Source organism: Miniopterus natalensis, chromosome 7 (assembly GCF_054644295.1).
Source record: "Miniopterus natalensis isolate mMinNat1 chromosome 7, mMinNat1.hap1, whole genome shotgun sequence".
Classification (NCBI taxonomy): domain Eukaryota; kingdom Metazoa; phylum Chordata; class Mammalia; order Chiroptera; family Miniopteridae; genus Miniopterus; species Miniopterus natalensis.
In genome coordinates this window covers 4,969,109-4,994,905 of record NC_142087.1, presented here as the reverse complement: position 1 = coordinate 4,994,905, position 25,797 = coordinate 4,969,109, and the positions used below count along the sequence as shown (strand labels likewise).

At 49.8% G+C, this 25,797-nt stretch overlaps 1 protein-coding gene across 1 annotated transcript; it reads left to right on the top strand.

The window, feature by feature from the left end:
• The first annotated feature begins 17,956 nt into the window (after window positions 1-17,956).
• MMP9 (matrix metallopeptidase 9) lies at window positions 17,957-24,978 on the top strand. Its single transcript, XM_016204822.2, has 13 exons — window positions 17,957-18,094; window positions 18,613-18,845; window positions 18,977-19,125; window positions 19,458-19,586; window positions 19,676-19,849; window positions 20,079-20,252; window positions 20,620-20,796; window positions 20,895-21,053; window positions 21,797-22,097; window positions 22,210-22,349; window positions 22,678-22,828; window positions 22,919-23,022; window positions 24,676-24,978. Exons 1-13 carry the CDS (start codon window positions 17,957-17,959, stop codon window positions 24,792-24,794), a joined length of 2,148 nt encoding a protein of 715 aa, XP_016060308.2. The 3' UTR covers window positions 24,795-24,978.
• Window positions 24,979-25,797: the final 819 nt, after the last annotated feature.

Below are 25,797 nucleotides of genomic sequence, written 5' to 3'. Positions count from 1 at the left end.
GTATACACTTCATTGCATTTTATCCTCACAGGAGCCTGTAAAGCACAGCTCATTATCCCTGTATTAGAAGTGATGAACTGGGAGTTCAGGGAGGTGAGGACACTTGACCAGCTGGATTTCAACCCTGGATTGCCTGACTCCAGCCTCCTGCTCCTTCCGTGGTACCAGCTGCCTCCCCAAGAGGGCAGGGGAATGGAATCCGAGTCCCATGTCATACAGGAAGCTCCAAGAGCCAGTGCTGAGGCCAGGCTTCAGCTGAGTGACAGCTTGAGAGCACAACTTTGACAGCTGTGCTGAGGCTGGCCCGGAAGCAAGTGGTGCTAAACTGGGATTCCTGGGAACAGGATCTGTGATTATAAAGACAAAAGATGGCCAGGGGCTGCAGCAGGGCGCCGCAGAGGTGCTGGGCACTGAACAGAATGTCTTTGGACCCTGCCCCCAACAGAAAAAGCTTCCTGCTAACTGGCTCTGTGACCTTGAGCAAGTCATTCAACCATCTCAGTTCAATGCCCTAACTTGTCACACAGAGTCACCATGCCTGCTGGGTTGCCATGGAATTACATAAGATAATACAAGGAGACAGAACTGGGGCAAGTCCAGGCTAGGGCTCCAATTAGTTGTATGATTTGAGGAAAGTCATTTCACCTCTCTGAGCCTCAGTGTACTGTATAATGGGCATAGTATAATGCCTTCAAATTGCCATGAGGATGTAGTGATTAAAAGCATGGTTTCTGGCCCTGGCCAGTGTGGCTTAGTTGGTTGGAGTGTTGTCCTGTGCACCAAAAGTTTGCAGGTTTGATTCCTGGTCAAGGAACATACCTAGGTTTTGGTTTCAATCCTGGGTTGATCCCCAGTAGGGACAAGTACAGGAGGCAACCCGATTGATGTATCTCTCTCATATCGATGTTTCTCTCTCTCTTCTTCCCTCTCAAAAATCAATTTAAAAAAAAGGCATAATTGTCTGGGTTCAAATCACACTCTACTACTGACAAGCTGTGAGCCTTTGAGCAAGTTGCTTGATCTGTCTGTGCTTCAGTTTCCTCCTCTGTAAAATGGAAGTGAATATAAGCACACTCACTTGATTCAATGATATAATCAACAGAAAGAACACAGAACAGCATTTGGCACAAGTAAGCTCTGGATCACTGTACGAAATCATTAGCCCTGGGGCTGGCATCTAATAGTAACTAGTCCTGGTTGCATGACAGGCACCCCTTTAAACTCTAATATAATCCTCAAAGCAGTCCTATGAGGTAGGTGACATTACTGTCCCATTTTATTCAAGAGGAACTGAGTTATTCAGAGGTTCAATGACTTGCCTGAGGTCACACAATGATCAGAGGATGGACTAGAATTTCAGCCAGGCAGTTTCTCAACCGCGCACGCTTTTATCCCTAATAAAGGCTCCATAGAAAGTCTGTTATGTGAGAACGCTTTTTGAGAGCAGAGTAGATGGCAATTACTTGCATCCAAGTGCTACTAAATGCTGAGGGAAAGGCTGGGTCCCAGCCTGTGGCCAGAGACCCATGGAGGAGGGACCAATCTGCTCAGGTCCCACCTGTCTCCAGCAGGGGGCACCCGCTGCCCCTGCCCGCTCTCCCAGACCTAAAGAAGGCTGCTGGGTTGGTGGGCTGTGCAAAATCTGTCCAGGCAGACCTTGGGGACAAGGAGGGGCAGCAGAAAGTGACAGTGCTAACTTGTGCAAAGTCTGGAGCACTCCAAGAGGAGTTTATTTCCCCATGAGTTTATCTTAAACCAGGCTGCTGAGCTGCATCACACAGAGCTTCCAAAAGATACAGATGCTTCAGCCCATCTGGCCCCTCCTCCCACATGGGAATCTTCTGGGTGAGGGGCTGGGGATCTGAAAGTTTTAAAACTTTGAAGGCATGCTATATGGAAGTGAAAATCAGTAAACTGGAGCTATAGATATTAACAAAGATGATGCTAAAAAATGTAATGTTGAAGGGGAAAGCAAGTTGTCAAAATGCACAGAATTTAATGTGTGTATGGGGGAGGGAGGAGTAGAGCCCCAGGCAAGAATACAAAGGCCTATGCCTCATCTGCATCGCACCCCATCCCCCTTTTGTGTGTGGGCACTCCAGCGAAGTTTCAGCTCCACTTACTCTGCACCCTCCCCCTCCCCAAATAGTCACCGCTTGGCCACCTCTTGGCCTAGGAGGGTACACTTAGGTAGATGGCTCACCCTCAGAAAAATGGATTCTGGAGAGAGTCCTACTTAGGCATTGCATAATGTTGGAGGCTGTTTGGAGTTCTGGGGTCCCAGGTACCCTGACTGTGGTTTCCAAGAGGCTCCCAGGCTCCATATGTGCACATTCCTTTGGATTCCTTGCCCCACGGAGAGGGGCACAGACAGAGAAGGGCCAGGAGGAGACCCCTTTAAAGCTCAAGGTCCAAGGCCTGATTTGCCTGGGTCTAAGAACTATGTTGTATAGATGAACACTATTTATATAAAGAATAAAACATGCAAAACAGTATGTTGTTTATTGATAGATATGAAAGTTATAAAAGATTTAAAAAATGCATGGGAATAAAAACATGCATGTCTGGCTCTCTGTCAATGTGAAAACACAGCAAGAAGGAGGCTGTCTGCAAGCCAGAAAGAGAGCCCTCACTAAAACCATGCTGGCATCCTCATCTCTGACTTATAGCTTCTGGAACTATAAGAAATAAATTTCTGTTGTTTAGGTCAACAATAACAAAAAACAAACAAATGAACAAAAATGCATGTCTGATAACACCGAATTTGGAATGGTGTTACCTCTAGGGAGGGGGAGGGGAGCAAGGTCACAGAAAGATGCACAGAGGTCTTCAAATTGTGTCTGTTGTGTTAAATTATTTAATATGGGTGTTGGGAATCTGAGTTTGTTTCATTATTTTTTTTATTTTTTGTTAATCCTCACCTGAGGATATTTTTCCATTGATTTTTTGAGAGAGAGAGAGTTGGGGGGGAGAGAGAGAGAGAGAAATATCAATGTGAGAGAGACACATCAATTGGTTGCCTCCAGCACATGCCCCTACTGGGCCAGGGATAGAACCTGCAACACAGGCACCTGCGCAGGCCAACACTAACCACTGAGCCACACCAGCCAGGGCTGTTTCACTATTACCTAAACTTTTCCTGTGCCTAAGCTATTTCATAATTTAAAAATTAACCTTAAAAAAAGCAATATGTATAAAAGTAATACATGTTCACGGTTTAAATAAAATTCAAGTAATATGAAAAGGTCTGGAGTTTAGGTAAAAAATTTCTCTCCTTGTCTCCCAACCTCAGTGCGACTTTCTAGAGATAACCACTGTTATTGCCTACTTGTGCACCCTCCAGAAATGTTTTAAGGGTCTGCACATACTAGGTGTTGTGGGCCCTCCCCAAACACACCCTTAATAGTTCTTGTCTTGAATAGTTTTCCATAAGCACACATAGATAGATCTTGTTCTTTTTAATGACTGGGTAGGACCCACTACCCAGAGGATGTACCATGTTTAACCAGTTCCCTAACTGATGAGCATTTAGGTCGTTTGCTATTATACATAGTGCAGTAAAAAATACCTTTGAACCTATATGTTTGCTTGAGTTGCCAGAATAGTACAACAAACACTTGTGTAAGTATATTTGTCAGAGAAGGATCTCAACAGTGAAATTGCTGGGTCAAAAGTTCTGTCCATTTAAATTATTTCCAAATTACATTCCCAAAGCTCATACCAATTTACATTCTTACCAATAATATATGACGTTGTCTGTTCCTCCATGTCCTTACCAACACTGGATTGTTTATCTTTGTCTTATTGGTTTGTCAGAACTCTTTGTACATCAGGGAAATGAATTCTTGTCTTCCCCTTGTGTTATAAATTTTTCCCAGTGAGGCACTTAAGGTTTTTTAAAAGTTGATTTTAAAACTTGTATTCCTATTTATTTTTTTATTCAAGTGAAATTCACATAACATAAAATTAGTAATTTTAAAGTGTTTTTTCAAGTCCACAACTCAGTAGTATTTAGTACATTCATAATGGTGTGCAATCACCACCTCTAACTAGTTCCAAAACATTTTTATTACCCTAAAAGGAAACCTCATACTCATTAAGCAATCTACCTTCACACACCCCCTCCCATGAAGGCCATTTGTTCTTGTTTTGTTGTTTTTGACCATTTTTTAAAAATATGTTTTTATTGATTTCAGAGAGAGGAAGGGAGAAGGAGAGAGAGAAACATTAATGATGAGGAAGAGTCATTGATTGGCTGCCTCCTGCACGCCCCCTGCTGGGGGATGGAGCCAGCAACTTGGGCATGTGCCCTGACCCGGGATCCAACTAACCATGACCTCCTGGTTCATAGGTCAACACTCAACCACTGAGCCATGCTGGCTGGGCAACCATTTGTTTTTATGTAGTAAAATGTATTAACCTTTTTTCATAACTGCTTTGCAATTTTGTATTGTGCATATAAACATGATTCCCCCATTCTGAGATGATTAAAAAGCAAAAAAACTTATTCTTAAAGGTCAGTGAAATCCTAAAACTTGGGAACCACTGCTCTAGATCATCCTCACTAGCTTGAGTTCTGGAGGACAAGAACCTCCACTTGTCTCCATCTCTAGCATTAAGGACAAAGTTAGAGAATAAGTATTCAGTAAATGTTTGTTAAAGGCAATTCCTACCTCAAGATTATAGAAGGAAATGCCTTACATTCTCCTGATGTCCTTTTAGGGTGCTTTTTTCCTTAATTAAAAGTTTCATCCATCTGGAATTTATTTTGGTGAGTACAATAAGGTAGAGGTACAGCTTTATTTTTTTCCAAGTGGCTAGCCAATTGAACCAACACCATATTGAATAATCTGTCTTCCCCCACTAAATTGAAATGCCACCTTTAGCATATACTAAATTCCCATATGTATTTGGGTCTATTTCTGGACTCCCTATTTTGTCTTCGTGACCTCTCTGTCTGGGAGTCTGTATTTTTTAAAACTCCCCAGGTGATTCTGATGCAGCCGATCTGCAGCTGGTGCTGAGCTAGAATGGGCTATGTTTGCGGATTCTTAACAAAAGGAAGGAAAAGAGCATCATAAAGTGAAATTTCATTTTAAGGGCCTATCTTTTATTTTGAGATTATATTCTTACTAGGCCTTTTCTTTTAAAATTTTTAAATGAATGCTGATTATAGATAGTCATTCTGGTTTATTTATTTTTAAGTACATTTTTAAAGGAGTGTAACATACACAGAGAAATGTGTACAAATCATAAACGTACAACTTGATGAACTGCCACGGTGTAAACACCCTGGGGCTGTTGTAACAATGTACCACAAACCTGGTGGCCTAAAACAATAGAAATTTATTCTCTTAGTTTTGGAGGAGAGAAATCTGAAATCAAGGTGTCAGCGGGACCATGCACCCCCTGGAGGCTCTAGGGGAGAATCCTTCCTTGACTCTTCCAGCTTCTGGGGCTCCAGCAGTTCCTTGGCTTGTGGCTGCATCACTCCGATATCTCTGCCCCCATCTTCACATGGCCTTCTCTGTGTTTCTGGGTCTCAAGTCTTCCTCTGCCTTCTCTTATAAGGACATCAGTGATTGGATTTAGGGCCCACCCTCATACAGAGTGACCTCATCTCAGGATCCTTAACTTAATTACAACTACAAAGACCCTTTTTCCAAATAAGGTCACATTCATAGATTCCCAGTGGACATATACTTTTTTGGGGGGAGAGGCACAATTCAACCACTACAAAAGCATGAAACCAACATCCCACATCAAGAACTGGAGTATCAGCACCGCCCAACAAGAGCCATCAGCACAGCCCTATAAGAACCCTCATGATCTGCTGGGCAGTGGAGTAACCACTGTCTTGACTTCTTATTTCCCCCTTAACTTTCATTTTGAAAAATTCTCAAGCTTCCAGAAAAGTTGCAGGAACAGTACAATGAGCACTCCTGTAAGGTTCACCTAAGTTCATCAGTTGTTAGCATATGGACACATTTGCTCCCCCCATGTAGATATATCTCTATATATTTATACTTATTTATATAGTGTTTTTTCCCCTGAGACACAAAGGAGTTAGCTGCAGACACCCTCATATTTCACCCCAATCTTGCACCCTTAATCTCCAAAGAACAAGAGCAGTTTCCTCCATAAGCACAGTACATGATCCAGTACACAATCAATATTAAATATTAAAATTTCTCCAATTGTTCCACAGACATTCCTTATTGTGGTTTTTTTAAATCCCTGATCCAATAAAAACTTTCATATTACTTTTAGTGTTCACGTTCTTTTCTTTTTAAAAAAAATCATTATTACTGCTTTAAATTTTTTCTAGCAAAATGAAGACGTGGCAATCTCATGTGAATTCCCAAATGCTTTTGAATTCAAAATCTGGGAGTTGCTGCTGTGGACTAGCATCATGCATGGTTCACAAGAACTTTCTGTGATGCCACCAATGTTCTATGACTTGCGCTGTTCAGTATAGTTGCCACGTGTGGCTTCTGAACACTTGATATGTGGCTAGTGAGACTGGGGAACTGAATTTTAAATTTTATGTAATTTTCATTAATTTAAATTGAAACATGCACATGGGCCTCATGGCCGTCAGGTTGGACAGCCCAGGTCTAGACCAACCAGTGCACAAAGCTGGGGTCTGAGGCAGAGCCTGGGTCTGAGATCTCTTGTCCACAGCCCATGGTCACAGAAGAGGTGCTGAGTGATGGGGGGACAGAGGGGTAGAGGGAGAAGCTCTGAAGTCTAACGTGGCCCTCCCACCCTGTCAGCCCACCATTCCCATGTCACTCCTTCCCAGCGGTCCATACATATATTTTGAGTGCCTATCCTGAAAATACAGTGACAAACAGTCTCTGCTGTGGCTTAATCAGTGTGGAGTGTAAAAGCCTGCAAATGTATTTGTCTTACACATCAGTTTGTGATCCCTTGAGGCCAGGGACCCTGTTCAGTGTCTGACACTTAGAAAGAGCCTAGTAAAGGTTTTCAGAATGAATGAATGAATGAATGGTATGCATGAAGGTGCCGGGTAGAGTCTTCCAGATCAATTTGAGAGGCCAGGACAGAGAGGACAGGAGAGATGGTGCTGTTAGTGAGAAGAGTGCTTGTCTGACTCAGGAGACCAGAGTTTCCATCCAGCCATTGGCAAGTCCCTTCCTTCCTCCGGGCCTCAGTTATCCCAGCAGTAAAAAGAGGTGGCAGGGCTAGATCAGGGCCCTCCTAGGGACAGGGTCAGTGGAGATGGGGAGGTGCAGAGCACCTCCTCTTCATCTGTACTTACATACTGGGGTTCCCTTGAGATCCAGTTTCTTAAAAGGGTCTGGAGCTTTAAAAGTTGGGGCCCTCCTGAGCCAGGGGCGGCTCCCAAAGTATGTAAGGTCAGGCTGAGGACAGACTGAGTAGGGTTTTGGGAAACTCTCCACTATCCTCAGAGGCTACAGATCTGCTCTGGGCCTGCACCTGCCCAAAGGGGTGCTTGCTGAGGCTTTCCCTATAAGGAATGGGGGCATGGTTTAGCCTCAAACCAGTGCAAGAGGGGCGGGCAGGGGAGTGTGCTTCTCACCCATGCAGGGACAGGAGGAGCAGAGCTCCAGTGTATATGTAACCTGCCTCACCCCACCAGTGGGTGACTCAGGCTGGAGCTGGATGCCCTCTAGGGCATTCACCCTGTCTAAGCCTCATTGGCCAGTGCTGTCAATTGCTTTCCATTTGCCTGTCAGAAAAATGCTTTTGCACTGAAAGGTAGTGGTTGGAGGTTCTCAAGTCTGCAAAGCCCTGCTCCTTGCCCAGGTGGCAAACTCCTCTTCACTCTTCAAAACCTGGTTCAGGTGTTGTTCCTGATAAAGCCTCCCCTGACCTCTTACCTCTCCCTCATAGGGTTAATCACCCCCTCTTCCAATATGCAGACTCTGGAGCCAGACTATCTGGGTTTGAATCCCTACGCTGCTATTTACAAGCTGTGTTATTTTGGGCAATTTCCTTAACTTCTCTGTGCTTCTCTTTCTTCATCTGTGAAATGGGAAAAATAGCACCCACCTCACTGGGAAGTTATGAGGATTAAATGAGTTAATACATATAAATACTTATGTCAATGTCTGGCACATATTATGAGCTAAAAAAAAAAGCTGACTAGTATTACTATTATTTTTCTATGTTTAAGAAATACCTACAAATACAGTGAACACAGCAAATAAGGGTCCTGCTTCATAATGATCCCAGCCTGCAGTGAGAAATAGATGAATAGGCAGGAAATTCACTTTGAATTATGAAAAATGCCACAATAAGGGAAGTGGTTCATTGAGGGGGGCCATGGGAGCCATGAAGAGCCTCCTTCTCAGGTTGGGGTGGTCAGCAGCATTTTTCTGGAAGAAATAACATCTCAACTGAAATCTGAAAGATAAATAAGGTTTAGACAGGCACAGGGCGGGGTGGTGGTGGTGGTGGTGGTGGTGGTGCAGAGAGGGGAGGCCTGGGAAGGGTTTGAGGCAGGGGGAATGGAGAGTGCAAAGGTCCAGAATGGAGGGTTCCAAGATCCAGAGGCCAGAGTGTGACGCGTTCCAAGAACTGAGGTTGGAGGAATGAAGAAATAAAGTGAGAGGGTGGGTTGTCATAAACAATGGCTGTTGAATGCGTGACTTTGTGGACTCTCTCCTTTCCTGTCCTGTGAGCTTTTACAGGACAAAGCTCATGTCCCTTTCATTCCGTATGCCCGACACCGGGCCGCAGCCTGACACTCTGTAGGGCCTCAATACACGTTTGCTGAGTGGAAATGAGGAAGGAGAACATTGCCTTTCTCACCAGAGCGCCCTCTCCAGCAACTTTTTCATTTGTTTATACTGGTGAGTTAGGCATTCTTAATAGTCTTGGAAAGACAAGTTCACTTGTTACTTCAGAATTGTCATCTGCTATGCATCCCACAGTCCTGTGAATTGAATGGTTCTGTTGGGACAAAGTTAAGTTTCTGAGCCAACAAGGTGACCACAGGTCCCACTCCTATGAGTCCTTCTATGCCTGAACTTTCAAACTCCAGGGTGCTCACGGATCACCTGGGGTCAGTGTAGGTGATGCATACTCTGATTCGGCAGGCCTGGGACCTGGCCCGCCTGAGAGTCTGCATTTTTAACCAGCTCCCAGGTGGTGCCCAGGCTATAGGTCTGTGAATTACACTTTGAATAGCAAGACACTAGACAACATTGCCTTTTTCCCTGGCCCTAATTGCAATGGGGATCGGATCGTGAAAGCAGGTGGGAGCTAGGTTCTGTATGGCCTCGGATGTCAGGCTAGGGAGTTCAGTCTTCATTCTGGAGACAGTAGGGAGTTATGGAAGCTTTCTGAGCGTGGTCAGGGATTGCTGACCAAGGAGATGCATCTGGAGCGTGGGTGCTGGGCACTGGAGGGCTGAGCTGTTTACTATCAGGCGAGAAGTGGTAGGGCTGAAGCTTGAGCAGTGGCAGTGAGAATGCAGAGAATGATGGGTGTTAGGGACTAACCTGGGTCCCCTCAAATTCATATGTTGAAGTCCTAACCCCCAGCACCTCAGAATGTGACTGTATTTGGAGAGAGGGTCTTTAGAGAGGTAATTAAGTTAAAAAGGTCATTAGAGTGGATTCTAATCCAGTATGACTGGTGTCTTTATAAGAAGAAATTAGGACACAGACACACAGAGAGGGAAGACCACGTGAAGGCACAGAGAGGACAACCATCTACTAACCAGGGAGACAGGCCACAGAAGAAACCAACCCCGACTGACACCTTGAACTTAAACTTCCAGCCTTTAGAAGTGTGAGAAAATACATTTCTGTTGTTTAGGCCCCCTAGTCTGTGGTACTTTGTTAAGGCAGCCCTAGCAGACTAATACTGAGAGGATGGATTTAAAAGGATTAACCCGGCTGTCAACAGTTTGGATGATGTGGGGGGAGGGGCACCCTATAGGATTATACACAGATGGTTTGGAAATTAGGAGGACCAGGGAGGAGAGAGTGCCTCGGATAGAAGCAGGAGGGGTTGCCTAGAGCGAGGAGCAGGGCTGACAAGGAGTAGATTTGGATCAGGTTGCACTGGAAGTGCCCTGGGACCTTCAGGAGGCATTTGGAAGAGAGGCTGGTGGTGCTTGCGTTCAAAGCAGACCCTTAGGCGGTTGAAGAGAAGGAACAGAATGGTCCCTGTGTCAACTGAGGCCCTTAGTTGCAAGCAGTCAGAACTGGCTTGGTCTGACTTAAGCAAAAAGGAAGATATTGAGACTGTTTCTGGAGGCTCCCAGCAGTGATGTGAGAGCTCGATGCCAGCTGAGAAAAGTGAGCTGGAGGCAAGGGAAGCTGGGCAGCTGTAAGTGTGGCCAGAGCCATGCGGCAGGGACAGCCCAAGTGCACTCTCAGGGGTGCTCCCGATGCCACATCACTTGCACCCATTAGCAGATTCCTTCCCAGACTTCGAAGATATTCCATTACTGGGAAACCAAATAAAGACATGGCTCCCATCACCAGGTAACGAGCTGATGACTCCCATTATAAAGATGAGGAGACTGAGGTTCAGGGCGAAAGCCATTTACCCTGAACCAACAGATCATACCAAGTCTGTTGGATTTCAGCACCCAGCCCCTTCCACTGCACCAGCTCTCACCTGGTAGGTTCTTCATGGAGCCCATGGCTGGACCTGGGAGAGCCTTCCAAGTCGCCCCCAAGCCAGGCCCCTTGTGAGGCTGAGAAGGAATCTTACCCGTCCCCCTAAAAGGGGGAGCTCCCTCACCCCGTCTACTGGTGCTCCCCATCTTTTCCCACTGGAGAAGTCCCAAATTGCCTCTCATCAGGAGCAGGGCTAAAACTGCTGGTTCCAGAGCTCCGGGGGCTTCGAGTGCATCCTCTCCGCAGTCTTCCCGCAGCATCCACGCAGGGCCTGGGCCCTCTTCCCTTCATTCAGAGCCTGGCTTCAGGTGTATCAGTCTCAGCACTGCATGAGGCTCAAACACATCTCAGCAGGCTTTGTGAATACATTAGTTTTATTGTTCCCTAACATGCCACAGGGGTGGGGAGGTAGGAGGAGGGGGCACTGGGACTCAATATGCAAATGTATGTAGATCGAATCTAAATGAGGGTGTCCCAGGATTAATGGGAAGAAAAGGCAATCAGAGCAGCCCTGAGGCTCTGCAGCGTTTCGCCTGAAAATGGCTCTCCCGGGAGGGTGTCTTGCGCTGTGTTTCAGAGCGTGTTCTTTGAAGCAATGTCTGCAGCACAGGGGAAGGAAGAGCTGCAGAAATTTGCTCTGGGTACTTCCTGGCAAAATGTTCTCAATTGCTTCAACTATGTCGGGGGTGGGCTGGGGGAGGGGTTAGAATCTCTGAGCCCCTGGGACCTCAGGGGCTGTCTCTGTCACTGATTTCTAAACCTGGAGAGCTTGCTAACATCCAGTTCCGGGCCTCACTGATTACTGAATCAGAATCTCTTGAGAATCTGTGTTTTTTAAAGTCCCCAGCCTTGGGAAATACTGCTGCAAACAGGGGGTTCTTAATCTCGAGTTTCTTACAGGTTTCAGGGGCCCTGTAGATCAGTGTTTTCAACCCAGCTGCATAAGATTCACATGGGCTTTAGAAAAAGTCCCAGTGCCCAGGCTGTATCCCAGACCAATTAAGTCAGAATTTCGGGGTGGGGGATGAAACCCAGGCATCACTATTCAAAAGAAAACCCTAGTGACTCCAATGTGGCTGCACATGGGAGAAGCACTGCTGCACAGGTAATATTCTCACAGACATGTGTTATACTTGGGTTCTCTTTGGGGCTGTATTTAACTCCAGGCCCTCCACCCCGTGATGCAAGTTTTAGAAGCCTCTCCTTCTAGGAAGGGAGCTGTTGTCGGGGCTGATGTTCAGCTGGTACAGAAGACCCAGTTGTTAAATATTGAGATATTTCCCTACCCATTGGTAACAGGTGCTGCTTTGAACCTTCTAAGTGGCCCAGAGCCCTACCTTCTTCCCCCAGGCCCCTAGGACTGTGGATCCAAGAGTAAAAGTGTTCGTGATCCCCTCTCCCCCGCTCTCAGTTCCTTGGACTGAATCGGTTCTGATTACTCAGGGTTCCTGAAGTCCTGGTTGTTAGTATTTGATTGTCAGCTTGAGCTGCAATACTGTGGTGAGCTCTACGCTCAAAAAGGCCTAGATCTGGGTACTAACCATATGATCTTGGGCAAGTGGTTTCATCTCTTTGAGCCTCAGTTTCCTCATCTGGAAATGGTATCAAAAGCATCCCTCCCTCCCCCCACCTTAGTGTTAGGATGAAGCTTGACTATAGCAGAGGTCTCCAACTTGGCACACCAGCATCACTTGGTAGGCTTGTTAAAACAAAGAAGCTGCCCCCCCCCCCCCAGCTGCTAATTCAATAGTTCTGGGGTGGGGACAGGCAAGGAGCTGCATTTCTAATCAGTTCTCAGGAGGTACTGATGCTGCTGGGCCTGGGACTGTACTTGGAGAACCACTAGAACTAGAAAATGCCTGAGAAAGTGTGCAGGCCAAGAATAGGGGTGCGACCCAGGTTTGTAAAATGGGTAAAGAAGTTGCCAGTTGCCCTGTGTGCTGTGTGAACGTCTCCCTGCTGCTCTGACCAGCATGGACTGAGTGGCCACTAAATGTTTAACCTGTGACTTCTGAAGATTAGGGCTCCCCCGCCCCTCTCCATTGTGAACAGGACCAGATTCAGACCTTCAGGGGCTGTGATCACTGAGAATATGGTGCCTTTCCCCATCTGTCATCCAAAGTAAAACAACGCTCTAACGACTATAAAAGGAAGTCCAACAGGGATCTGATTTTTCCCATGCTAGCTACTTTAAGGGTTTTTTTCAAATATCAAAAACAATCTTTGTGGTGGCAAGGGATGAACAATCAGAGCAGAGGGGATTTTCAGGGCAGTGAAATCGCTCTGTATGATAGCATAATGATGGATGTGTGTCGTTACGCATTTGTCCAAACCCATAGCATGTACAACGCCAAGAGTGAACCACAAACTATGGACTTGGGGACTACGATGTATCAGTGAAGTTTCATCTGTTGTAACAAATGTACCACTCCGGGGAGGGATGCTGATAACCAGGTAGGCTCTGCATGTGTAGGGGCAGGGGGTACATGGGAAATCTGCACTTTCCTCTTAATTTTGCTTGAACCTAAAACTGCTCTGAAAAAAAGTCTTCATAAAAAAACAACAACAAAAAATCAAATAATCTTTTAGATGTGTGTTTTGGGGCTGTACCTGCTTTGCTGGGACCCCAAACATAGCCTTATCTGCCAGTGGACAATTTGATGCCAAAAGAACTGGCCCCAGGTTCATCCTCCTTTCCCCTCAATTTGCATGTCTCTCCCTCAAACACCATCCCTCCTCTGGGGCATGAACCTCTCACCTTAAAGGAAACTCCCCTTGACTGTTCTCTGCCCCTTCCAGCCACCTTAGTCTTTAATTTTTCCTCTTTTATCCACCCAGTCAAATACCACATACCTGTTCTCTCTGTTGGTTCCTGGCTCCCCTCCAGCTTGACTTCTGTGCACCCCCCACTCTTCCAGGCTGCTTCCCCCACTGACTTCCTTCTTGCCAGATCCAGTGACCTGGTATTAGCACGGGACTCAGAGTCAGAAGGCCTGGGCAGGAGCTCTGTCACTCACCAGCTGTGTGACAGTGAACAAACTGAAGCCCTTCTCTGGGCCTTGGGTCCATCACTTTGAAAATGATTTACAATCTCTGCCTTCCATGAATGCCAAGGAGTTCTAAAGCTCAGATTCAAATATGTTAAGAAGGTCTGCCATTTGGTACAAATCAGATGTGATAAGGTATGTGACAGAGCTGGATAAACTGTCAAGCCCCTCCACAACAACACCTCCCCCCCACACACCCATGTACTGACTATTAGAATGATCAAAGACTGAGGTTGCTGGGGGCACATGCAGAATGTGCTAGAAAGAACAGGGTGCTAGTGTCAGATCTGGGTTGAGTCCCAGGTCTGCCCGTTGCTAGCTGTATAGACTTGGGTAACTCCTCGAGCCTCACAGATTCCTCACCAGTAAAAGAGGTTTATGAATCTGAATTTGTAAAGTTAACTGGGATCACGAGTCCAGAATCATCATAGATAACTTTTTTGCTGTATACCTATTATGTGCTAAAACTTGCAATGTATAATCTCATTTAATCCCCCCACAACCTTTGAGTGAGGACTGTTCCCTCCTCATTTTACAGATGAGGAAATGGGGCCCATAGAGAGCAAAGTGACTTGTTTAAGATCACACAGTCAGAAGGAATAGGAGCTGGAATTTGAACCCAGGAGGTCTGATTCCAAAGTCTATACTCTATGGCTTCCTGTTGAAGGAGCTCAGTACAGATAAGTGGGAGGCATGACAATATTATTATTAGGGCCTCTAAGAGTCAGCCTGGGAATTGCCACCACCCTGGGGCTAGGGAAGGCAGGTATGCTTGTGGGTGGGGGTGAGTACATGAGTGATGCTCTCCCCTGAGGAAATGTCTTGCAATATACACACCTTTCTGCTTCATTTTAGACACAAGTGTCTTCTCAACATCCTGCCAGGGCCTCAGGCCTGGCTGCCCCTCCCCTCTCTGGCAGGTTTGGGAGAAACAGGCTTGGAGTTCCCCCATCCTAGATAGGGGGAGAGGTTCCTCACCTCGTGAGGCTGACCCCGGTCTGGGGGCCTGGAGTTACTAATAGCAGCCTGCAGGACTGTGTCATCCAGCTGGTGACTCAGGGCTCCAGGATCAGCCCCCTCCCCTGATGAGGCCTCCACCTAGGTGAGGGGCTTAGAGTCCAAGCTATGACTCTGGTCAGGCTTAGAGGGTGCCCACCTGGGGGTATATCCTGCTTCCTGCCTCCTCTCCCAGGGCCTTGGCTAAACTGTGTTGTGGTATTGGAAGGAGGGGCTGGGGAAGTGAGGAAGGGGATGTGGTAACCAGAACCACTTCCTACCATTGCTGTGTTGAAAACCAAGCTCTCCCCAAGTTCCCCTTCATGGGGGTTGGGGAGCCAGGGGATAAAGGAGGAAGTTGGGAAGGAGGGAGGAAAGGAGGCTTCTTGCTTGGACTGACTCCAAGAATCAAGTTCTGGGGTTCCTGGCAAGGTGTTCTTTCCCTGCTCTCCAATTGGTAAAAGCAGCCAGCTGGTCCAGAAGCAATCATAATTGGAGTAGCCCCAAGCACTTCTTGCCATGTGTCAGGCACTTTACATCTGTTAACCCACTTGACCCTTATAACTGCATGAGGTAAGCACTATTATTACACTCATCTTACAGATGGGGAAACTGAGGCACTGACTGGTTATGTCAACTACTCAGATCACCCAGCAGGTCCATGCTTGAGCTGAGCTTTAAACTTTAAGCAGCTTGTCTCTAGAGTGTAAGCTCTTGGCTACTGTTCCTTATTGCCCCCCACTCATTCCCTGGCTTGCTCTGTGACCTAAGAGAGGTAAATCCTCTGCTCTGGGTCTGCCTCAGTTTCTTTCTCTGCCTCCCTCTTGTGATGTTTGTCTCTGGTAATAAATTACTCATTCAATTTCTCCCCTACTGGACTCTCAGCTCCATGAGAATGAGACAATAGCTATCTTGGTCGCTACTGTAGTCCTGATTCTTAACACAATGCCTGGCCTGTAAAAACTCAACCAGTATTTGTTGAGTAAGTCATCTTTAAAGGTTTGAGGACCATCATCAGTGGTTTGAGTATATGATGAAAGTTTTGGGCCCTTTACATAGGAAAATCAACATATGCCAGTGGGTGTGACTTGGCCCCTCCCAACCTCCCAGGGGACATTTGGCAATGTTTGGCAACATTTCTGGTTGTCACAACTGGTAGGGGGAGATGCCACTGGCATCTAGTGGGAGGAGGCTGGGGATGCTACTAACATTCTACAACAATCAGGATGGCTCCACAACAAAGAATTATCCAGCCCAAATGTCAATAGTGCTAAATTTGAGAAATGTGACATATATACATAGATACGACATTTTTGTACAATTGGTGGCAAGTTGGGGGTGTTTCATGGATTCTCCTAAAGCCCATGTCTGCCTCCAGATGAAGACCCTCTGGATTGAAGGGTCTATTTGTTTCCATCTCTAAAATCATATTGCTCTGACCTCACATGCTTGAGTCTGGACTATAGTCCCCCTGGGTCCCTTGCCCTAGCCTCTGACTCCCCAAAGGCCTAGGCCTTCTCTCCAATATTCAGTAGGTACAGGGGGTTAGGGGAGAAGGGTCCAGGTTTTAAGTCTCCCCATCCCATTCCCCCACTCCTCCCCAACCCTTAGTTATCTCAGTTCCCTGTAAATGCCATAAACACAAAAACTTCAGAACTAGCGAGCGCGAGGCTTGAATCCTGGTTTTGTGTATTAACTCACTGGGTGATTAAGGCAATTTCCTTAACTGCTCTGAGCCTCAGTTTCCTCCTCTGGAAATGGAAAGGATACTCATTAAACCTGCCTCCCACATGGTGGTGAGGATGAGATGAGATGTTTATAGGGAACTTATCACAGTACTCCACAGTAAATCTAAAAAAAACCGCATGATTATTATGGCTCAGAGGTGAAGTGACTTGCCCAAGGTCACATAGCTGAGGAATGGCAGAGCTGGGACTGAAAACCAGGACTGTGTGACTCATTAATTAGTGAACCCTAAAGTTTCCACTTTTCTATAAGGGAAGCTAATTGTCTCCATCTCACAGACTCATTTATTAGATAAGCATATAAAGTGTCTGGCACAGAGTAAGCCCTTTAAATACAGCTTATTGAATTTTTATTGTCCTCAAATAATGCCTGGAAGAAGGCAATTGTGGATCCTGCCCCACGCTGGCTGGCTGGGAGGAAGGACGGGAAGGGCGCTGCTGGTTTACTGGCATAAGTGGTGGGCACTAGAGCTGGAGCCTGTGTGGGTGAAGCAGGGCTAGAGAACTGAAAGGGCTCCTGGAGATAATCCTCTCCCCTCTATTTTATAGTTGAAGAGTCTAAAGCTTGGAGAGGGGAAGGCATTTAGTGTAGGTCACACAGCAGATTAGAGCCCAAGACCCCAGTCTCCTGATTCCAAGTTGGAATCATGATCTTGGCTCAGATAATTAAAAGCAATCACGGCCAGTCTGCTGAGGACTTGCAACATACACTATATTAAGCATTTTATGTATTCGATCTCATTTTATTCTCACATCAATTTGGGGACAGAGAGCTCCTTTTTACAGCAGAGGAAACAAATCCAGAGTGGTGAGGACATTTGCCCAAGGCACTGAAGGAAGAGAGGAAAGCCATGTCTGCTTCCAGATGCCACCAACTCCCCCTCCACTACCCCAGAGGAGTCAGCCCCTAAAGATAGGGGCTTGCCCAGGTGGAATTCCCCAGCTCCTGCCTAGCAGAGCCCACTCACTTCGGGCCAGGCGGAGCAGGGAGAGGAAGCTGAGTAAAGGGAGGCTTCCAGGGAAAGAAAAGTGGGCAGAGCCTGGGAGTGTGGGGTGGGGCCCACAGAGAGGGTCTGCCCAGGAAGGGGGAATCACCAGGTTCAGAAAAAGGGCCCATCCCCTTCCCTTAGGCTGACCACTTGGGGCTTTCAGATGGAGGGCTCAGGGAGTCCTCCAGCCTCGTCTCCCTTCCTCTCTTTCATAAAGTTCTCACAAGCGGTGCAGTTTGCAAAACCCAACCTTCCCCTATGGGCCTGTGGTTTCCTGTGGGTCTCTGTGGTCTGGGGTCCTGCCTGACTCAGGAAAGGGGCCTGTGGGCAGCAGCGAGAGGAGGAGGTGGTGTAAGCCCTTTCTTTTCCTTCTCATGCTGGGGCTGCCAACACACACACACACACACACACACACACACACACACACACACACACCATCCCCTGAGTCAGCCCCCGCCTCGCCTGGTGGGAGGGGCGGGGTCGCTGATTCAGTTAACAGTGCCTCTTTAAAGCCCCCACAAAGACAGCTGCAGCCAGACACGGCTACCATCACCATGAGCCCCTGGCTGCCCCTGGTCCTGGCTCTCCTGGTGCTGGGCTGTTGCTCTGCCGCCCCCAGACCACACCAGCCTACTGTTGTGATCTTCCCAGGAGACCTGGGAACAAATCTCAGCGACAAGCAGCTGGCAGAGGTAAGTGAACACCTCGGTCTAGAGCTGGAATCCCAGGGAGGGCATGGGGGCCTCAGGAAATACGTTGGGCCACACTGGGGGTAACAGGCATGTCTAGAGAACACAGGTGTCTAGGATCAGGCACTGGGAGGGGGATTTCCTGTGGAGAGCCTGGGCAGCGATGGTCAAAAATGGGTTCATGAGGGTTTTCTAGGTGCGCAATGGGACATGGTGTGGGGGGAGCATTGGATGGTTCTGGAGTGCGCATGGGCTGGGAGTTAATAGGGGTATCCTGTTAACTAGGGAACCCTGAAGTAGGCATGACCAGGAGCATCCAGGGCTGGGAAGGAACTAAGGATGCCTACAGGGAGAGAAGGTGCTTGGGTGGGCACAAGTACTGATGTCCAGGGTACCAAGTTCTGGGGACAGTCAATGCCTTGTTGCTAGTCCCTGAGCTCCTGGGGGGGATGGAGTTCTGGCCCAGTAGAGCAGAGAAAGGGAGTCAGCTCTCTGGGATGTCTCTGCGCCTCCATCCACAGGAGTATCTATTCCGCTATGGCTACACCCAAGTCGCCGAGCTGAGCGACGACAAACAGTCCATGAATAGGGCGCTGCGCCTTCTCCAGAGGAGCCTGTCTCTGCCCGAGACTGGAGAGCTGGACAGCACCACCCTGGAGGCCATGCGTGCCCCGCGCTGTGGCGTCCCAGACGTGGGCAGATTCCAGACCTTTGAGGGGGACCTCAAGTGGCACCACCAAAACATCACGTACTGGTGCGCGCGGGGTCGGAGGGAGAGGCGGGTCTCCGGGTCTGCGCACGGGGTGGGGGGGTGCCGAGGCACAGGTTGTAGCTGCCGCCCAGGCTGCCGCCACGGACTCCGGTCTTCCTGCCTTCCTCCTGCAGGATCCAAAACTACTCGGAGGACTTGCCCCGCGACGTGATCGACGACGCCTTTGCCCGGGCCTTCGCGGTCTGGAGCGCGGTGACGCCGCTCAGCTTCACGCGCGTGTCGGGCGCCGAGGCGGACATAGTCATCCAGTTCGGTGTTCAAGGTGAGACAGCGACGCGGGCGAAGCCAACAGGGCCTGCAACGGGGCGGGGGAGGAGGGCCACGGGGAGAGTAGAGGGGGCCCGGCCCCGGCGTTCTCGTGCCTGTGCCCGCAGCCTTGGCCTCAACTCGCCCTTAGGGCGCCTCCTCCCGCGCAGCGGGGGGGGGGGGGGGGGGCGGGGGGGGGCGGGGGAGGGGGCCCCGCAAGGTTTGGGTAGCCGCTCGGAGGCGGGGTTTCAGCCCCCCCCCCCCCCCGCGCAGTCCAGCGCCCCATGGGTAGCGCGCAATCTGCCCTCCTGCACCCAGACAACGCTCTTCTCCCCATCTGCCTTTCAGAGCACGGAGATGGGTATCCCTTCGACGGGAAGGACGGGCTCCTGGCACACGCCTTTCCTCCTGGCCCGGGCATTCAGGGAGACGCCCACTTCGACGATGAAGAGTTGTGGTCTCTGGGCAAGGGCGTCGGTGAGATCCTGAGCGGCCGCAGCCCCCATTCCCTTTTCTTTTCACTGCCGTCGCCAGCTGCCCTGACCCTGGTCCCCCTCCCCCTGCAGTGGTTCCGACCCACTTTGGAAACGCCGATGGAGCTCCCTGCCACTTCCCCTTCACCTTCGACGGCCGCTCCTACTCTGCCTGCACCACGGACGGCCGCTCCGACGACAAGCTCTGGTGCAGCACCACGGCCGACTTTGACACGGACCGTCGGTTCGGCTTCTGTCCCAGCGAGAGTGAGTTCGGGGTCGCCGAGAGGGTGGCGGTGGTGAGCGCACCCCGCAGCCTGGAGGTCCGGAACCCTGGGCTTTAAGCCCGGCTGGGCCACTAGTGCTGCGGGGTCTGCAGGGCTCGTTCTTGTTCTCTGGGCTCAGTTTCCTCACCTGTGAAACAAGGAGCGGAGGGATGCAGTGCACGGGTGGCCCATGGGTCAGTCAATTCGGGGTCTTGTGTGGGCTTCTCCAGGACTCTACACCCAGTACGGCAATTCCGACGGCAAGCCCTGCGTGTTTCCATTCACCTTCGAGGGCCGCTCCTACTCCGCCTGCACCACCGACGGTCGCTCAGACGGCTACCGCTGGTGCGCCACCACAGCCAGCTACGACCAGGACAAGCTTTATGGCTTCTGCCCGACCCGAGGTACCTCTGCCCCGCCTGCCAGATTCAGCATTAGTCCTCAAAACGTGCCCCCTCCACCCAGCAGCTGGTCTCTCCGCCGTCCCGGGTCCTCGGGGCCTCCGGGGCTCCGCCCACCCTCACGCAGCCCCGCCCTCTGGCTCCCAGCTGCTGGCCCCTGTCACTGGGCTTGGCCTTTTAGCCCAGCCTGCCGCCCCTCCCTCGGTTTCCCCTCCCCTCAGCCTGGGCTTCACCTGGGCTCAGCGGTGCCCCACATCGCCCCCTAGGTTTTAAAAATGGTACCAAGATTCTCTAGCTCCTTGTTTGGCCCGCCCCTGGTTCCTTACCGGACCCACCCACCTGACTCACCCAAGGCCTTGGGTCTCTCCAGTGGACTCCACGGTGACCGGGGGCAACTCGGCGGGGGAGCTGTGTGTCTTCCCCTTCGTCTTCCTGGGCAAGCAGTACTCGACCTGCACCAGGGAGGGCCGCAGTGATGGGCGCCTCTGGTGCGCCACCACGTCGGACTTTGACAGCGACAGGAAGTGGGGCTTCTGCCCAGACCAAGGTGGGCCGGGCTCCGAGGTTCTGGGGCGGGGTAGTGAGGGGGGCTGTTTCTGACGGCACAGCCCAGGGCTCACCCTGCAGGCTCTCTTTCTCCTGCAGGTTACAGCCTGTTCCTCGTGGCTGCACACGAGTTCGGCCACGCGCTGGGCTTAGATCACTCATCCGTGCCCGAGGCGCTCATGTACCCCATGTACAGCTACACGGAGAAGCCCCCCCTGCACGAGGACGACGTGAAGGGCGTCCAGCATCTGTATGGCGGTGAGGCTTTGCGTGGGGGGAGGGGGGGGAGTGGGGTGGGAGGAGTTGGGACCTCCACTCTCTCTGCGGAAGAGCCTGGGTCTCCTGTGTGTAACTGCTGTGGGGTCGTTGCTTGGAGATGGTGATAAAGAGCCCAGACTCTAGAATGAGGCAGAAGTGGGTTCAAAAGGCAGTCCAGCCACTGCCCGGCTAGGTGACCTGAGATATATTACTTCCCCCCCCCATGTCCTCATCTGTAAAGTGGGTTGTTAAGCCGTTTAAATGAGTTAGAATGATGCCTGGCGTGTGGTAAGCACCATATCAGTGTTTGATATTTTTATTGTTACTATCACTTATCATTAGTATTATTTGGAATCTACTCCATAGGTTGTTTGTTTGTTTGTTTGTTTTTTAGATTACACAAGCTAAGTGAGTTTATAAAGCTTTTGGCACTGTTTGGCACTCGGTCTGAGTGCTCAAAAAACACTTCTTTCCCATGTGCGGGGCTGGGAGTGGGGGTGCTCCCGCCTGTCTTATGTTCACAGGGCCCAGCGGGCTTGACCCAGGGGCAGGATGAGTGTCACTTGAATGAAGGCGGGTGTAGGAAAGGAGGAGGCCTTCCTGTGGTCGGAGGAAGGCGGCTCCAGCCTCTGAAGTGAGGGGAGTGAGTGGGGGGGGGGGAGCTGATAGGCTTTGGGGAGTAGATATTCCGTGGGCACAGAGGTTTGCAGGATAGGGGTGTCTCACCCGGTGTCTCTTTTTAGGCCCTCGCCCTAAACCTGAACCACGGCCTCCTACTACTGCACCTGAAACTCAGCCCACCGCTGCGCCCACGGTCTGCGCCACCGGCCCTCCCACGGCCCGCCCCTCAGAGAGCCCCACTGCTGGCCCCACAGGCCCCCCTTCAACCAGCCCCACGGGTCCCCGCACTGCTGGCCCTTCTGCAGCCCCTACAGCGTCTCTGGCCCCGACAGAGTCCTTAGATCCAGAGAATAATGTCTGCAACGTGGACATCTTCGACGCCATCGCAGAGATCGGGGGTCACCTGCTTTTCTTCAAGGATGGGTGAGGGGCAGGGGAGTGTGTGTGGAGGGGAGAGGGGCCTCCCTGTCCCTGCGCGCCCACCGGCCTTTGGTTCAATGTTCAGTGCCCCGTGGTTCCCTTTTCACGTTCCCAGGAAGTACTGGCGATTCTCTGAGGCGCAGGGGCGCCGCGTGCAGGGCCCCTTCCTGATCAGGGACACGTGGCCCGCGCTACCCTCCAGGCTGGATTCCGCCTTCGAGGAGCCGCTCACCAAGAAGATTTTCTTCTTTGCTGGTTAGTTTCCTCCTTCCTCCCTCCCTCCTCGCCTCACTGATCTAGGAGGACCAGGAGACCGAGGATGATCCATAAAACATCCTGGGCGGATTTAAGAAAAAGCGCCCCCCTCCGGGCGGATGCAATTTAGCAAATGTTGCGGGGGCTAAATTTCAGGTCCCCTCGCCGCCGAGCCCTGGCACAGTCGTAGGGAGCGGCTGCTTGCGGGCGCGGGGACCGCGGGGACGGCAGGCTCCGACGGGGCTCCCTGGGTTTTCCCTTTCGACATTCGAGGAGAGTGCGCGCCCTCTCCCTGCCCCCAGGCCCATGCGACCCTTGTCCCCTGCAGGGCGCCAAGTGTGGGTGTACACGGGCGCGTCGGTGCTGGGCCCGAGGCGTCTGGACAAGCTGGGCTTCGGCCCCGAGGTGGCTCGAGTCACCGGGGCCGTCCCGCGCGGCGGGGGCAAGGCGCTGCTCTTCAGCGGGCAGAGCTTCTGGAGGTGAGAGCCGCGGGAGCGCCGGCAGGGGGAGCCCGGGCGCCGCCGGCCCGGCCGCCGCTCAGCACCTGCCTCCCCGCCGCCCTCCCGCAGGTTTGACGTGAAGACGCAGATGGTCGATCCCAAGAGCGCCAGCCCTGTGGACCAGACGTTCCCCGGGGTGCCCTTGAACACGCACGACATCTTCCAGTACCGAGGTGATGGCTGCAGACGGGGCTTGGGGGAGGGTCCTCTCTGAGACACCTCTTGCCCATGCTAGGCTCCCCTGCCTTAGAGATTAGTCAGATTCTGTGCGAGAAAGGAAAAGGCCCTGGCGATTGAGGCAAATGTCCCCAGCACAGTTATTGAGGCAGGGACCTTCCCCAGATCATACAGGGACACACAGGGGCACAACCACAACTAGGATCCAGATTTCCTGCCTCCCCTGCTGAAAGCCCTTTCCCCTACAATACAGGTCATCTGGTTTGCATAAAGGCTCATTGCTTTATTATACGATATTTGTCAGGTGCCTATAACGTGCCAGGCCCTGTGCTGCCACTGGGAATATAGTGATAAATGACACAATTCATAGCTGTGTGTCTTTGGGCAAGTCGCTGCTGCTCTTGGAGCCTCAGTTTCCCCATCTGGAAAATTGGGATACTAGCTGGAGTTCTACTTGCTTTTTCTCTTTCACCACTCACATCCAATCAGTTGACAAATTCTGTTGATCTTACCACAGAAATATTCACTTTCACTATCTCCTTTGCAAACACGCTGCCCTAAGCCATCCTGGTTGTCCAATACCGTTAATATATTCCCTGGGAGTAGGGAGGGGTTAGGAGTGGATGCAATAGTTTTGGGGGTGACTCCAGACCTACTCCAAGGTCAAAGAAACTAACATGATCTGACCCCTCCCCCCCTCCCACTGCTTCTGCCATTCCCGCTGCTCACTCCACCCACAACTGGCTTCTGGCTGCTCTTTGAACACATCAAGGTTGGTCCTCGATTAGGGCCTTTGTGCCAGTTGTTCCCTCTGCCTGGAAAGTTTCTCCCCCCCAAATTGTCACCAGGTTGCCTTGCTCTCACACTTCAGGTCTCAGCACTACAGCCACCTTTCCAAAGAGGCCTTCTCTGATCCCCATTATCTATTCACTTACTTGCTTTTGTTTCCACTGTCAAAACCAATCTTATTTATTGACACGTTTGCTTGTTAATCATGTCTTACCCCACTAGAGCAGTGATTTTCAATCTTTTTCATCTCAGGGCACACATAAACTAATTACTAAAATTCTATGGCACACCAAAAATATATTTCTTGCCAATCTGACAAAAAATAGTATAATTTTGGGCTATTCATACTGGACGGCTATTGTTGTGTTGGTTGTTGTCATTTTTAAAAATTTGACAGTCTAAGGGAAATAGGTCAGTGCCCCTGACTAACTAGTCAGGTATTGAATGTTTAAAAAATTTTTGTGGCACACTGGTTGAAAATCACTGGACTAGAGTGTTAGCACCAAAAGAACTGAGATCATGTCTGCAGTTTTTCTCTGTTGTATCCCCAGTGCTTCTAACAGTGCTAGGCATGATAAGTATTTGTTGAATGAATAAATGAATGAATGGATTTGTTGAATGAATGAATGTTGAATGAACTGTCCTGAGCACCTACTGTGTGCCAGGCTCTGTGCCAGTGCTTTGGACATTGGGGTCTATGCCCTCCAGCATCTCTGTGGGGGAGATGAAAGTGTCATATGAAAACCTTGAAAATATCTAGAAAGGGCAGGAGGGATGATTGTAAAGATCTTGCTTTTGTTTCTGTATGTATATGTGGGGGGTTTGGACTCACCCCTCTTGTACCTGCCTCTTCTCTGCAGATAAAGTCTACTTCTGCCAGGACCGTTTCTACTGGCGCATGAGCTTCCAGGATGAGCTGAACCAGGTGGATGAAGTGGGCTACGTGACCTATGATATCCTGCAGTGCCCTGAGACCTAAGGCTCCCCATCCTGCTTTAGCACTGCAGTGTGGGTCCCCATGGGGACCATCTTGATGAAGAAGGAGCCGGTTTGCTGGATACAAACTGGTGGGTCTGTTCCAAAGGACAAAGGATGAGTGGAGGTGGGCTGGGCCCCCTTGTCCCACCTTCCTTTTTTGTTGGAATGTGTTTAATAAACTTGGATTCTCTAACCTTGAGATTTATTTATGTATGTGTGCATGCATGCAAGCATGTATGTATGTATGCATGTATGTATTTAACCACTAGAGTGCTTACTGTGTGCCAGGCAGTGTTCTAAGCACTTCATAAATATTAGCATATTCAATTCTTCCTATTAGGAAAGTATAATGTGATTATTCCTGTTTCACAGCTGAGGAAATGGCCAACTATTCATCAAACATTTATTGAGGCCCTATATGGAGCCACGCCCTGTGCTGGGCACTGGGGATAGAGAGATGAATTGGGCTATGTTTCTGTCCTCAAGGACGTCTCAGTGGTCCTCAAACTTTAGGGTGCATACAAGTACCATTAGAACTTGTTTAAAGTGCAGACTCCAGGCTCTACCCCAGAGAGTCTTACTCAGTCATAAGAGTGATTCTGTGGCCAGTAGGGGTGGAATCACACTTGGAGAGTGTGCAGTGTGTGACCCTTTATCCTAGACTGAAGACATGTGTGTGGGGGGGTGCGCGCACTTGTGTGTGTGTGCATGAGTGTGTGTGTGAGTCTGTGTGTTGTGCTTAAAGTCAGGAAATGTTCCTCAGCCAAGATGACATCTGAACTTGTGCTGAATCTGGAAGGATGAACAGGAGTTTCTTCTTGTAGGAGTGGGACTGTCTTCTGAGAGTTATTTACTGTGAACGTTAACAAGCCTCCTCTCTAATCCTCACACACAGCAACACATAGGAGGATGTGGATTGCAGCATTGTTTGTACTAGCAACAACCTAACTGCCCGGGGGTAAGGTGGTGGGTAAATAAAATATGGACTATATATGCATGATGAT

Excerpts from the sequence above, each read along its gene's own strand:
- MMP9 (XM_016204822.2), top strand. The coding sequence starts at position 17,957 with ATGAGCCCCTGGCTGCCCCTGGTCCTGGCTCTCCTGGTGCTGGGCTGT. Across the intron at positions 20,797-20,894 it reads GGGCTTCTGCCCAGACCAAG|GTTACAGCCTGTTCCTCGTG; the intron begins GTGGGCCGGGCT and ends TTTCTCCTGCAG. Across the intron at positions 22,098-22,209 it reads CTGCTTTTCTTCAAGGATGG|GAAGTACTGGCGATTCTCTG; the intron begins GTGAGGGGCAGG and ends TCACGTTCCCAG.